Source organism: Trachurus japonicus, chromosome 8 (assembly GCF_045865225.1).
Source record: "Trachurus japonicus isolate A0001 chromosome 8, Traja_1.0".
Taxonomy (NCBI): Eukaryota; Metazoa; Chordata; class Actinopteri; order Carangiformes; family Carangidae; genus Trachurus; species Trachurus japonicus.
The window spans coordinates 9,808,057-9,820,320 of NC_140914.1; the positions used below are offsets into that span (position 1 = coordinate 9,808,057).

The following is a 12,264-nucleotide window of genomic DNA, read 5'->3' on the forward strand; positions in this document are numbered from 1 at the left end:
AATTGACAATACTGCATGAACACAAGGAGCAAGACAAGGTGCCTGCTAAAACCTTGACAACATTCAATTGTCCTGCCAATCATAGACATGTCTGTAAAGGAAATAAAAGAACGTACAGTAGTCTCGATGAAATGAGAAAAATAATCCCAACTCTGGAGACGTGGTTCATAAGATAGCTTCTCCTCCTTCGTTTTCCCTTCTCCTTTCTCTCTTAGTCATTCTCTACATTAACTGGCGAATGGTTAAATGCCTCTTTCTCCAAGGAACCACTTCAAAGTCAATAACATCACTCAGACCTTTGGGCCTTGGGAAGCTGAGATCGAACAGCATTTCAAATTATCATAATGAGGAAGAACACCTGGGACCATTAGGCCTGGTCTTCATCACACCAAAGCTTGACACTGAAGCCTCTGCTCCACAGCTTGTTTGTTTCTTTTTATCAAACCCAGAGGATGTCTATAAACTGATTACTGACACACTCTGACGCACAAGTCACTTTTAATTTGAGACCTTCTAAGGAATCGCCAAATATCCAAAGGGAATTAATGTACTTTTCTGTATCCAGGGATTTTTTAACAGCAACAGTGATGTATCTATGTAGATGATAAAGTAGTATCACTGTGATGCCTCATAGGGTGAAATGCTGATGATTCATAACCTCTGCATGCTCCAAGGACGGCACTGTGGAGCTGAAATCAGGTAGCCGGAGATGCTGACTGTGATATAAATTGCTCCCGTGTGCCAGTACAAACCTATAGCCCTTCATTATCTCTGGAAATGTTCCTCAAAATTGCCTTATCTTCTCTCCATAATGAATAACCACACTTTTCATCTTATGTTCACGAATGAATGGTGAAGTGTTTTATTTCAGAGATAAAAACTCAAATATCCCGATAAGAGAGAAATTTGCAGAGTAATGTTTGAATTGGCCTTCGGGCGAAAGTAAACAGTCATCAAATTAGCCAGTCGAGCCTGCACATTTCTGCACTCCCGTCACGTAGGGTAGCAGGTAAAGGGGGTCATGTATTAAACAGACAAGGTTTATCTTAAATGACTGTTGACTGCTCTTAGTAGAGTTGTCGTCCTTCAGGGAGTGAGTCTTTAACACAGGTTGGAAATACATTGACAAAACTAATTTAACTCAAGGTCTACTTGCTCTCTTTTTAAAAACCTTCAGCCAAATCTCACCATCTTCATCTTCAGGTTTTATTGAACTACACATGACCTCTACCCACATGCTTTGCACAAATACTGCAAACGGGAGGGAATTAGCTGAATTGTGTAGGTCTGGTAAAAAGTAAAACTATCTAACAACTCTCAAGGCAATTCTTTACTACTTTTTGGTGTCTGTTTTGCCTTGTCTTCTATGGGTGGGATTTATACAGCTGAGATACACGTCAAAGTCTGGTTAAAACATTTTCAACCTGTGCAGAAGGAAGTCTTCAATTTGTCACATTTATCACATTTTTCCATTGACCTGCACCACTACTACAATTCACATTTGAATAGGCACCTTAAGCATCATACTATCTGTCTTACAGATACAGAAGTGGTACAGTACCAAAAATCAAGAAAATAAGAATATTTCCAAAATATCCAATTCCTTAAATGTTACACTCTACAATATTTTGCCTAAAAGCCGCAGGCCAGTAAAGACATGGTGTTCCCAGTTAGAAGTGCTGTCATGGTGGCCCACACACAAAGTCCTGATCTGAACCCCATCCAACACCTTTGGAATCATCTGGAACATCTGTGCGCCAGGTCTGGACTCACAACATCAGTGTTGGACCTTATTAATTCTTTCACGCATGGATGCAATCCAGGACCCTGAAGCCAGTTTCCAAAATCAGTTGGAGAGCCCAAAACCAGAAGAGTGGAGGCTGTGACAGCAGCAGATTAATGCCCATGGTTTTGGCCCTGCTCATGGGGGAATTCTGGGCCTCTGTAATTAATATTATAAAAGAGTCGGTGTAGAGCTACTCCCCCACATCACTTTACGGCTATATAAAGAAAAATGACTTGGATATCAGGCTTTGGGTGTCCACTGACTCTAAATGCTCAATGTCAAATGACGGGAGCGATTCACAGAATTTAAATGTTACTTTTTGTTGAATGAATACAGATAAAATTGGTTTCTAATTGTGACTCTACAGGCAGCCTGAGACGTCCAGCCTCATCGTCATCTTACCATGATGCAATCCTTCGAAAACTCCATCAGAAACGTGTCCTCATATCATTTTAGTGTCAACTTTCTGATGGGTTTTAAAACTCAAAATGAACCCAGCTGTCACGAGTGTCCTACAGAGATGATTCCATTCTCTGCCCGCAAAGTGAGGAAGACATTTGTCGCCTATTTTCACAGCATCATAGAAACTTTGGAGCGCAAGATGAGACGAGAACAGAACTCTGGGAAATTGAAAGTGATAATGCTCACTCTAGGACAGTTGTGGAGGAGTATCATCCACACCAGAAGACGCTCTCTATCGGCATTACATTTAAGTGTAATGTCTCCTCTGCAATGGCAAGTTGAGCAAGATGAGTTCGCATTGAGCACACTCCTTGTTTTCAGTTCAGATCCAGAAACCAACCACTGCTGCATGTCATCAGCCTCTTTTTATTGTCTCTTCCCCTTGTGCTGGAAACACTATAAAATTGCTCTCCCTGGCTCATTTGTAATTATTATTTGAAGGGGAGTTTTATTGAGGGGTGATTGAAAAAAGGAACTGAACTACATATAGGACACCATCAAATGTGAGTGGCTTCTGACAACACGACTATAGCTCATATTCTTTTATAGTCAGTGTCCCAAAAAGGAAAAAAATCTATTCAAATCTATCTTTATACTCCTCTCCCATTAACTCTGATCTGCTGCTGTGACCCAGGAGATGGTTTCAGACCAGAGGAGTGTTGTAGCTGCCACCTGCCCTCATAAGGGCCATCTTATAAACCTGGAGTGGATCTGTATAGTCACAGCATTTTCAAAATCCATTTTCTTCTCCCACCCACTTACCCTCAGCTTGATGGGAAATATAAAAGGGTCAAGGAAAGGTGGAAAGGAGAATTTGTGAGGGGAAAAACACAATCGCCATCGCCACATAGGCAAAGTGCATCAAGGTCTTGAATGTACGTACGGTACATCGATTGGAAATACATTTCTTTTGATATAAACTCATTTACTGGAACTAAAGTAAATACTGAAAACAGAAACCTTAACCTTATAGCCTTGATCTCTGGGATTGTGAGAAAAACCATGTCTTTTCTCAGAGCTAAAAACTTCTGTTTTAATCTAAATGAATCCCAAACTGAAATGTTAATAAAGCACCTCTGTAATCATGTCATAAGCATATTATGATGTTGAGTCTATTCAACTTCGTGAGCTAGTCCTGTTTAAGACTGCCATTGCTAACCATCACTAGTAAAGTTAATGCTGAACTCAAAACCTTTGATATAACTAGCACATAAGCAGTTGTTAATACTACTGGGTATGTAGCAAAATGGCACAGCTCTTTTTAAAGGCCATGTAATTGGTTTGAATGAAAAAAGCCTCCTCAATCTTCTCATGTCTCATGACGTTTTGGATATGTGTTCAAGGTCCAGACACATTGCTGCTGCTGCTACTGATGCTGCAGAGCTACTCATAGATGAGGAAGTATTAAAGAAAAAGTCATGCAACAAATTCCTGCTCTCACAGTGCTCAACGAAATGAAATGTAATATTTGTCAGTTGGGAATCATCCGTAATGTCATGTTACTTTTGCATGAAAGCCATTTTTATGCACATCACCTCTTGGTCAAGGTGATTTTGACTTAATACAAGGTTTCATGTGGATGGTTTGGAGGGGTTGAATTTAAAGCTTGCAGCATTTTATTTGGTGTTGGGTTAGATTTTGTTCCTGCTCATATGATCAGTTGGTTGTTTTTTCAGTAAAATGCACAAATGAAGCGCAATATACTTGCAAAGAAAATCCCTTTTTTATTCCAGGCCCATGTTCTGCATTAACGACAAAGAATGACGCGGCTGGGGCTGATCTTTTTAGTTGATAATGTGCTTTAGTATGCATGCAGGACTATCAAACAAATTTGCCTATAAGTAAGTGGTAATTAAATTTATTGCAAAGTGTTTGGGGCTCTGGGGCAGTTGCCAATTTTGCCTGGTTGATAAATCAGTGGCACTATTCTCTGTTTGATCAGCCTCTGTGTTTTGTATTCTTCTTTTATGGCTTTGCTTTTGCAAAAGCAACTTTTGTTTTTAATGAATGTTTTTATTCTGGCACTTTCTGGGCTGTCTTGAGTCCTATTACGTATTTGAGAGCTAAATCACCAAGTAATCAATACAGAACTGACCCTAAATTGTATGAATATATGGACACACTCAGTTGCACAAAAAATTCCCCAAATTTCGTCTCACTTGTTTAGAGTGAAATACACTTCAAAGCTAAGTCTTAAAACAGAGAGTGAAGTTGATAGGGATTGAAAAAAGGGAACATAATTTACTTGAGAATGATGATATTTTAAATAATACAGAACATGAATAGACAATAACTTAAGACCATCCTGCATGGTGACCAACCATGTAGTCATCTATTCTGTCCTGTCTTTTCTGGACAAATCCATTTCAGTCTTACACTCCAGTAAAATAATGTCACTCTGCTGCAGGAAAGTGAGAAAATCAGCTCACATCCTGCAGTTCAGTCTATATCAACTCTCTGACACATTCCCTCCATGTTGGGTGGTGGCTCTGGTGTAGAGGTAGGGAGGGTGGAGACAGGGTGACACGAGAGTGAAACATTACACTGTTGAATCTGGGACACCATACTAGGGCACTTAGCAAACGAGCTGATCCCTGGAGCAGGGATCTGGAGACCGACCGGATAAAAGTAGGAGGAACAGCATTGCACGACAGAATTATCTCCGGACAAAAAGCTTGCGTCTCCAGCAGCAGATGATAATTTGCATCTCAATTTTGAGCCAGTGCTGAGTCGGCTTATGGGACCTCAGCATGAGGGGGGGAAGAACTCATCCAGGGCTGTGCGTTTTAATTCTCTATATATTTCTTACGTTTCCTCTTAAGAAATATTGCTGGGAAAGCTTAAGATTCACAGCTCGTCTTTCTATTTCAGAGGACGTCAATCAAAGGACGTTGTGGCAGATTAAAGTGAGCTCCCTGCACCACACACTATTTGCTTGACACCATCTTAATAACATGAAGTTGTGTTTATAAATGGACACAGAAATTTGGCATCCAAACATATTCCCTTTTGAGTCCGAGTTACTGAGCTGTAAAAAACAGTGTTACCTACCGTGATTGGTGTGAACAGGTGTGTAATGATTCTTCGAGGTTCTGACTGGCGTCTCGTCTTTGGGTGACCCGTCAATCGCAGCCATGTTTTCATGTTCATACTGAGATATTGGAACTGGTCCTTGTTGCCTCAGAATATCTGCCAGGGCTCTGAAATGAAATCACACGAATGAAGAAAAATGTTTAAACTGAAATGTGTCTTTTTTCCAATTACCAGCGTTTTCTTTTTTTTTTTTTTTCCTCCACACCAATCTCCCTGAAGGTCCTTCTCATTTATTCAGCTACAGCTCCAATTTGAATCATAGAGGTTTGGAGCAAGGCAGAAAGGAAATCCTAATTACAACCACACACACAAGGGAGTTAGATTTTCAATAGCAAGGTACACAAGGTACAAACACGTTCTATTATTTGTGCCGGACAAGAGCTCAAAGCCCATTTGTTAAGAGTTAACTTGGTGTCTTTTCTTTGAAGCCACAAAATAAAAGTGATATTTCACCAGCACTGTTTCCGACTTGGGTGTACAGAGTCAGTCTGTGAGATGGAGTGCCACTGCTGCATTTTCTTAAAGGAAATGAAAGGGCAATTTAACTGTGTCAATGTCAACCTAAAGCAACCACACAGTCCACTTTTCTATAGTTCTGTGACTTTGAGAGATATACAGTATATTAATAGCATTTCCCTTCCAGGATGAGCACACTTTAGCCGTTTCTTTTTCACAGACAGAGGCGACCTGATTTTGCATTGTCCTAGTTGGCTGCTATGTCATATGCAGCAGAAACTATAGTTTATATGAACAGGCCTGACTTTACTAAGCTGTTGTAACAGAAAGAAAAACTTAAGCAAAGGACTGTAAACCACGGAGTTAGTTTTAATTCTTGTTAAAATTTACACATGAAGTGCAAAACAAAAATGAGTATAATTCCAAGTAATGTTGTATTTTTGGAGTTATATCAAATGTGATTGGGTTCTGTAAAACAGGATTGAGAGGATGCATGCCAATTGAAAACAACAATGGGCCAAGACTTGAACCTTGGGGAACGCCACGTCTAAACTAATGTACAGAAGAACAGGAGTCAGCAAATCCTTTAATAAACCATTCGTTAATTGGTCCCAGCAATAAGTACTGTGTGTGTTTAAAATGAAATGTCATTCCTCTGTGCCATAGAGCTCAATCATTGTCCAAAAAGTGTGCATGACATACAACAGAGCCACAATCCATGTTCAAAATTTGCAACATTTACTCAGAAAAAATGTAGCAAATCTTTAATTCTGTTTTCATGGTATTTTTTTTTAATGGTACAGTAATAAAATATAGATTATAATAAGCCCCAATCTACAAAACACATCTAAGTTTATTTCCTGTAGATAAATTGTAATGGGTAACAATGATAATGTCAAATGACCTCAAAAATATTGTATATTTGTCATTTCTGTATTTTTATGAAACACATTTGGACAGACTAGTAAATGTGATGGGCTAAAGTTGGCTGATAATACCGATTATAAATCTTAGACTTATTATACAAACTTGTTTTTGTTTCAGTTCCTTTTACAATTAACTTATTCTGCTGCTATTTTTGCCTCTTCACAGTCGTCTTGCCTTTTAACTCAATTTCTTGGTTGCGCAATCGGAGACCAATGCATTATTCTCACCACCTAGCTGGCATAAATTGCATCTCTGTTTGCTCTGCAGAAGTTGATCAATACAGCCTGTTCAAATCATTGGCTTTAGCTCTCACTCGGCATTTCTTGTGTTTCGGTGAAGGTCACAGACCAAACAGCAAAGGTCTGCCAACAGCTCAGTATTCTGCTCACGGTGCTCCCTCCATTGCAGAGGTAGGAGTCGAAATCACTTTAGAGAGGCACCAGAAATTAACAAAGAAGCTGCTCACTTTTAAGGAGCAGACCCTTGCCAAATATAAAGCTAATCCCATGTTCCACTACTTCTTTTTGGTCACGGCTGTCATCACAAATGTCTGCTGCCAGCCTCTGAGGTCTATTCCAGCAGACATCATTATGAATGTTCAATTCGCCAAATGGCTAGTTGAGAATAAACAAATCATAAAAAGAAGAAATGACACTATTGAACACCCAGGAAGCCATGCCTCACCATTTAATAACCCTCTCTCTGAACTCACATGGCCACAGCTCATATTGAAGTGATGGCATTAAGCAGATCCACTTGAAAGTACACCCCATGGCTAGGATAGAAGAGCAGCGAGGAGACATAAACTTCACCATTGCTTCGTTTCTCAGCACATAGATGGGAAATAAAACTGCTGCATCATGAAATTTGTTGTTCTTTACTAATGCTGTATTATAAAATCTCACGAGTCCATATGGATATTGGAAGCTGACTATGCCAGCTTTCAAAAAGACACTTACAGTGATCACTGGAGCTTAAATTCAATATATAGCTGATCTCCTGAAAGCACTGCTTTGTGTTGTTGCTTTGTATCTAGAGGTTGTTACTGTGTTTCTCTGAGAAAGCCAAGTAAACCCAAATGACATTTCCAAAGCAGCAGGCACCAAAGTTTTATGACTGACATATAACAATGCTCTGTTATCCTCATATCATTAAACCAAGCCTCTGAGCTTTGGCTGAGAAGCAGCACCAACTATGAATAATGGCAGGTGACTCAAGTGACTCTTGGATATGAGCAATGACTAAGTGCCTATGACGGTTTTCTTCACCAGTGGGTGGAAACATGTGATTTAAGTCAGACATAACCCTGATTGAACGCCCATTTTTCCTTTTTTATACTTTCCATTCCCATTGCAACGGCCATTGTGAGTATACAACCACGCATTCCTTTATGGAAAAGGCAGTTTAGATGGATATTTCATCCCAACATAATAAAAACAAGCAGCATATGACCCAATGCAAAAAAAGAAAAGAAAAAGAAGTCCTCCTGACAATGGGCCACGACAAAAACTAATACGCCCTAAAAGAAGAAAGCAATCAACAATACTGTCATAACTGTTCTCTTTTGTACTCTACCATTTGCAGTTCTCAAATCTTAAACCTGAAATAACTAATTTCAGGCCAGGGGGCAATTCGATCACTTGTCATCTTTGCCTGAAATGTATTCTTTTAGCTCCGTCTTTGGTCTCTACCAGCTCCTCTGCTGCTTCATCATTAACTCCACTGATCTTTAACTATGTCCGTTAGCATACAATGGGTATTTAAAGCCTTTACACTTTTCACTTAATTCATTCAACCTTTATTTTAACTACTTCCTTTACCTAAATTGAGGGAGAAACCTAATTTACAATATGGCAGAGGAACACTAAAAGCAGAGTGGTGACAGAATCACTGAGGCTGCAAGCCTGAAAACCAAAAGACTAAGCTGAAAGTCACACCACAGCAGTGTGAAGAACTACAAAGCTAGGTGATAATTCTCCATGGACGATTTTCCCTTTTTTTTCTTATATTGAAAGACAAGGAAACACTCTAGTTATTGGCATTGTTGAAATATGACCAACAACGAATCAATTATTAAAATAGTTGTGGATTAATATTGTGTCAGTCAAGTTATTGATTGAATCACAAATAAGCCCATCGACCTTTAAAGGCATTTTCTCACTCAGCTTCTTTGTATGGGCACTACATGTGTTCTACATTAACATAAAAATCAAATAGTTTGAATTGTTTCAACACAGAATTATTTTTTCTGTGCTTATCACTGGTTTGAAGTGGGCAAGGCAGCACTGGAAACATCTTGGTCACATCATGTACTTCTGTGCACCAATCAGGATTCAGCAGTGTTCAAACTGAAGTCTTCTTACGGCTATAGAGCTTTAAATGTTGCCGAGCAACAGTCAATCAAATCTGTTCAAACTGCACATGGAAAAGCCATGCAAAAACAGTCAATGTTTACTGAGAGTTCAACGGTGAAAAACTAAAATAACCTTTGACTCTGTCAGTTGTGTTTAATGTTCAAATGCAAGATTTGAGGCCAAGCACTGCAGAGACCTGCTGAGAATACTTGATTAAAGCACTCAGCTCATGTCATCCCTGCACCATTTGTTGGATAAAACAAACTCCACCACCATGTAGCACTAACGGTCTTCCAAAGGCCCCTCATGATCATATAATTTGATCATTCATTATGGGTTTCAGGCAGATAAGGAGATGGAGTGTGAATCTATGGAGAAATTATCAGATCAAAATGCTTAAAAAGCTGTTTGCTCCCGGACACAGAAAATAAAGAACAGCTGTTCTTTCTTGTGAAATAATACAACAAAATCATAATTGGCGACATTAACGAGTCATTCTGTGTTGTGATGGTGTCACCTGAGGTCTATTCCCGACATCACCATACAGCAGTTTGTTCAGCTGCTGGCTGAATTGGCCACAGGACGTGTTTTTATGTTGCCGTGATGTTCATTGAGCAATTCAATGACCACTACTGGTGCCTTGAGAATTTCAAAAATATTGTCATTGTAGAGGACACGACTCCCATCAGGATGAACGTGATCACTCATAATGGCTTTCAGTGGCATTTGCTTTATCCCCCCGAGGTTGAACGGACATAAAATACCACCCCCCCCCCCCCCCACCTCCCCTCCTCCCTATCTGAGGACACAGAACAGGACGTGGACAGTGGAAAGGTATACAATCTTGACATTTTTTGACAGGGAGGCTCAGGGGAGGAGAGTAATGGCATGCGTGAAAGGTCATGGGCTGGACTGAACGTATGATATTGAGGTTGTAAATTATGGACACGGCTATAAATCAGCTGAGTCACTAGTGCAGCCACAGTATGTACATATATTTTCTCCTTTGAAGCCACTGGGCTGGATTGACAGCCAGAGAAAGTCTCATTATGGGATCAAGAGTGTGCCAGAGTGGGGATATATATGTGAAGAGCTGGAAGGTTGTTTTTTTTTTCACTCCAGTTGCACTCTCTGACTACAGGCAAACTATACAGTAGATGGCATTTTCCTACATGAGCAGATGCATTAGGGTGGAGAATCCCATAAACAGCAGAGTTAAGACCTCTACAGTGCAACTTTATACAGATAAAATGTATTTCTTTTACTTTTTTTTCATTGCCTGATAAACCAGAGTGTAATGTGTGAACCATTCTTACCTGTGCACATTCATTTCCTGAGGCTTGGTGGCTTGATCATAGGCAACTTTAGCTGAAATTCCAATGGCAATGATGAGCGCTATGACCCCGCAGGTGATGTACACCGTGGTGTTGGTGCGGTCCAGCTCCGGGTCATACGTGTCACCTGTTGGCGCCGGTGAAGGAGGCTGGGTTTTGATCCAGTCCGGCGTGTTGTAGTTGGTGCAGCTCTTCTGCTCCAGCCGCTTCCCCCGGTCCGCGCAGCAGAAGCGCAGGAAGCAGCTGCCGCAGCAGAACCGGTGGTCGGTGTTGTTGCACGAGAACTCTTTGTCGTACTGACCGCTCACGTCGTAGTAGCCCAGGCAGGTGTCGTGCTGGACGACGCCGACCGAGGGAGCCGGGACTTGGGTGATCCTCCCCGGGACGGCCGCGACCACCGGGACCGCAGTGGTGCTGCCGTTGACCTCCTTCACCTTTGGGTTCTTCCTCTGCGGGGTTTTGGTCCTTTTGTTGGTGGTGGCTGCGCACAGGACATTCAGTGGGTCTAAGTAAATCAAAAGAAGCAGAAGGTGCTTTATCCCCATCATTTGAGGACGCGCTGGTGTTTGTTCTTTGGCCCCCACTCTCTTCTGACCGCTTTCTCTCTCTCTCTCAATATCACCTCTCCCACTTCTTACCGAGTGGAGCTTCTTGCGGGTTTCTTCATCGCAGGTACTCCTTTACGTGCCAAGCTTTCACTCACGGACTCTGACTGGCAGCTCTTGCGCTCTCCGGACGCACAGTGCATCTTCAGACTGAAGCTGTCACCGCAGTAAAGAGCCTGTTTTCTTACAGGACACTCGCTTTGGCCAGACGTCGACTTTGATTTTGGCTGCAGAGACGCGTTAAAGACTCGATGTCCCCCTGGGAAATCTGCCTTCCCTTCACCATGAGCAGTTGATCTTGAGTGGGATCGAGTCTCGCAGTTGCGCTGAGAGAAAAGAGACGTGGACAGGGGGCTTTAGTCAGTCAATTGGACTTGACTCAATTTGACTTATCCACGATAAACTTTATCAATCAGCTGACACAGACAGAAAGAAGAATCTGTGTCGATAAACGCACCAGCGGACAGTTTCAGCACCACGGACAGCGCCCAAGTTTCCATTAGGTTTGTTGGAGCGCGTCAGTGTCAGAAAAAGTACAGACTTCGATCTTTTTCTATCAGATTTTCACTTAAAACAATGAAAAACGTTTTTTTTAAGCAGAAAACAGACTTTGCCCGTTTTCATTAATTTAATATGGAATAAAAAAAATAAAACGCGATTTTTTTTTTCTCCCCACCTAATTTAACGCCTAAACTTTCCTGAGTGGAAAAGGAGCGTTAACTTCTGTATGTTTTGTCCTGCAGTGAGAGATGAACGGATGAAGAGAGAAAGAAGAAGATGATGGAGACTTACCGGGTTAACGGTGGCCGGTAACGGGGTTGTCTCAGCCACTGCCACTGAATCAAAGAGCCTCGGCAACACAAGAGGCAAGACCTCTCTCTCTCTCCTCTCCGGCCCGCCTCCCTCCACCTCTCCTCCTCTCTCTCTCTCTCTCTCTCTCTCTCTCTCTCTACCTCTCTCTCCCTCGTCACCCCCACCCCCTCATCCTCCACCCACGTCACCGATTCAGGTACCTCAGTTAATTATCAATAGGCATCTCTCTCCCTCTCTCTCTTTCTCCCTCTCTCCTCTTCCTCTTCCTCCTCTTTGGTCATTTTGCCTCCGGGCTTCACTCGATAACTGAAGAAAAACAAAACCAACAAAGATTAGAGTGTATTAGAAGTTGTGTGTTTGTCTGTGAGAGGCGAGGTGGTGGTGGTGGTGGTGCCGCTGTAGTGTTGCTGGATGTTCACACATCAGTGCGCGCA

The 12,264-nt window shown here is 41.5% G+C and overlaps 1 protein-coding gene across 3 annotated transcripts in view; it reads right to left on the reverse strand.

The window, feature by feature from the left end:
• Nucleotides 1–11,903, reverse strand: part of shisa6a (shisa family member 6a) — a 72,959-nt gene extending 61,056 nt beyond the window's left edge. For all 3 annotated transcript variants that reach the window (XM_085783661.1, XM_085783663.1, XM_085783660.1), the window contains exons 1-3: nt 11,810–11,903; nt 10,395–11,343; nt 5,300–5,448 (exon numbers count right to left, since the gene is read on the reverse strand). In XM_085783661.1, coding sequence (XP_085639787.1) covers nt 5,300–5,448; nt 10,395–10,960 — 715 coding nt within the window. In that variant the 5' untranslated portion in view covers nt 10,961–11,343; nt 11,810–11,903. The remainder of the gene's footprint in view (nt 1–5,299; nt 5,449–10,394; nt 11,344–11,809) is intronic.
• Between the last annotated feature and the right edge of the window lie 361 nt (nt 11,904–12,264).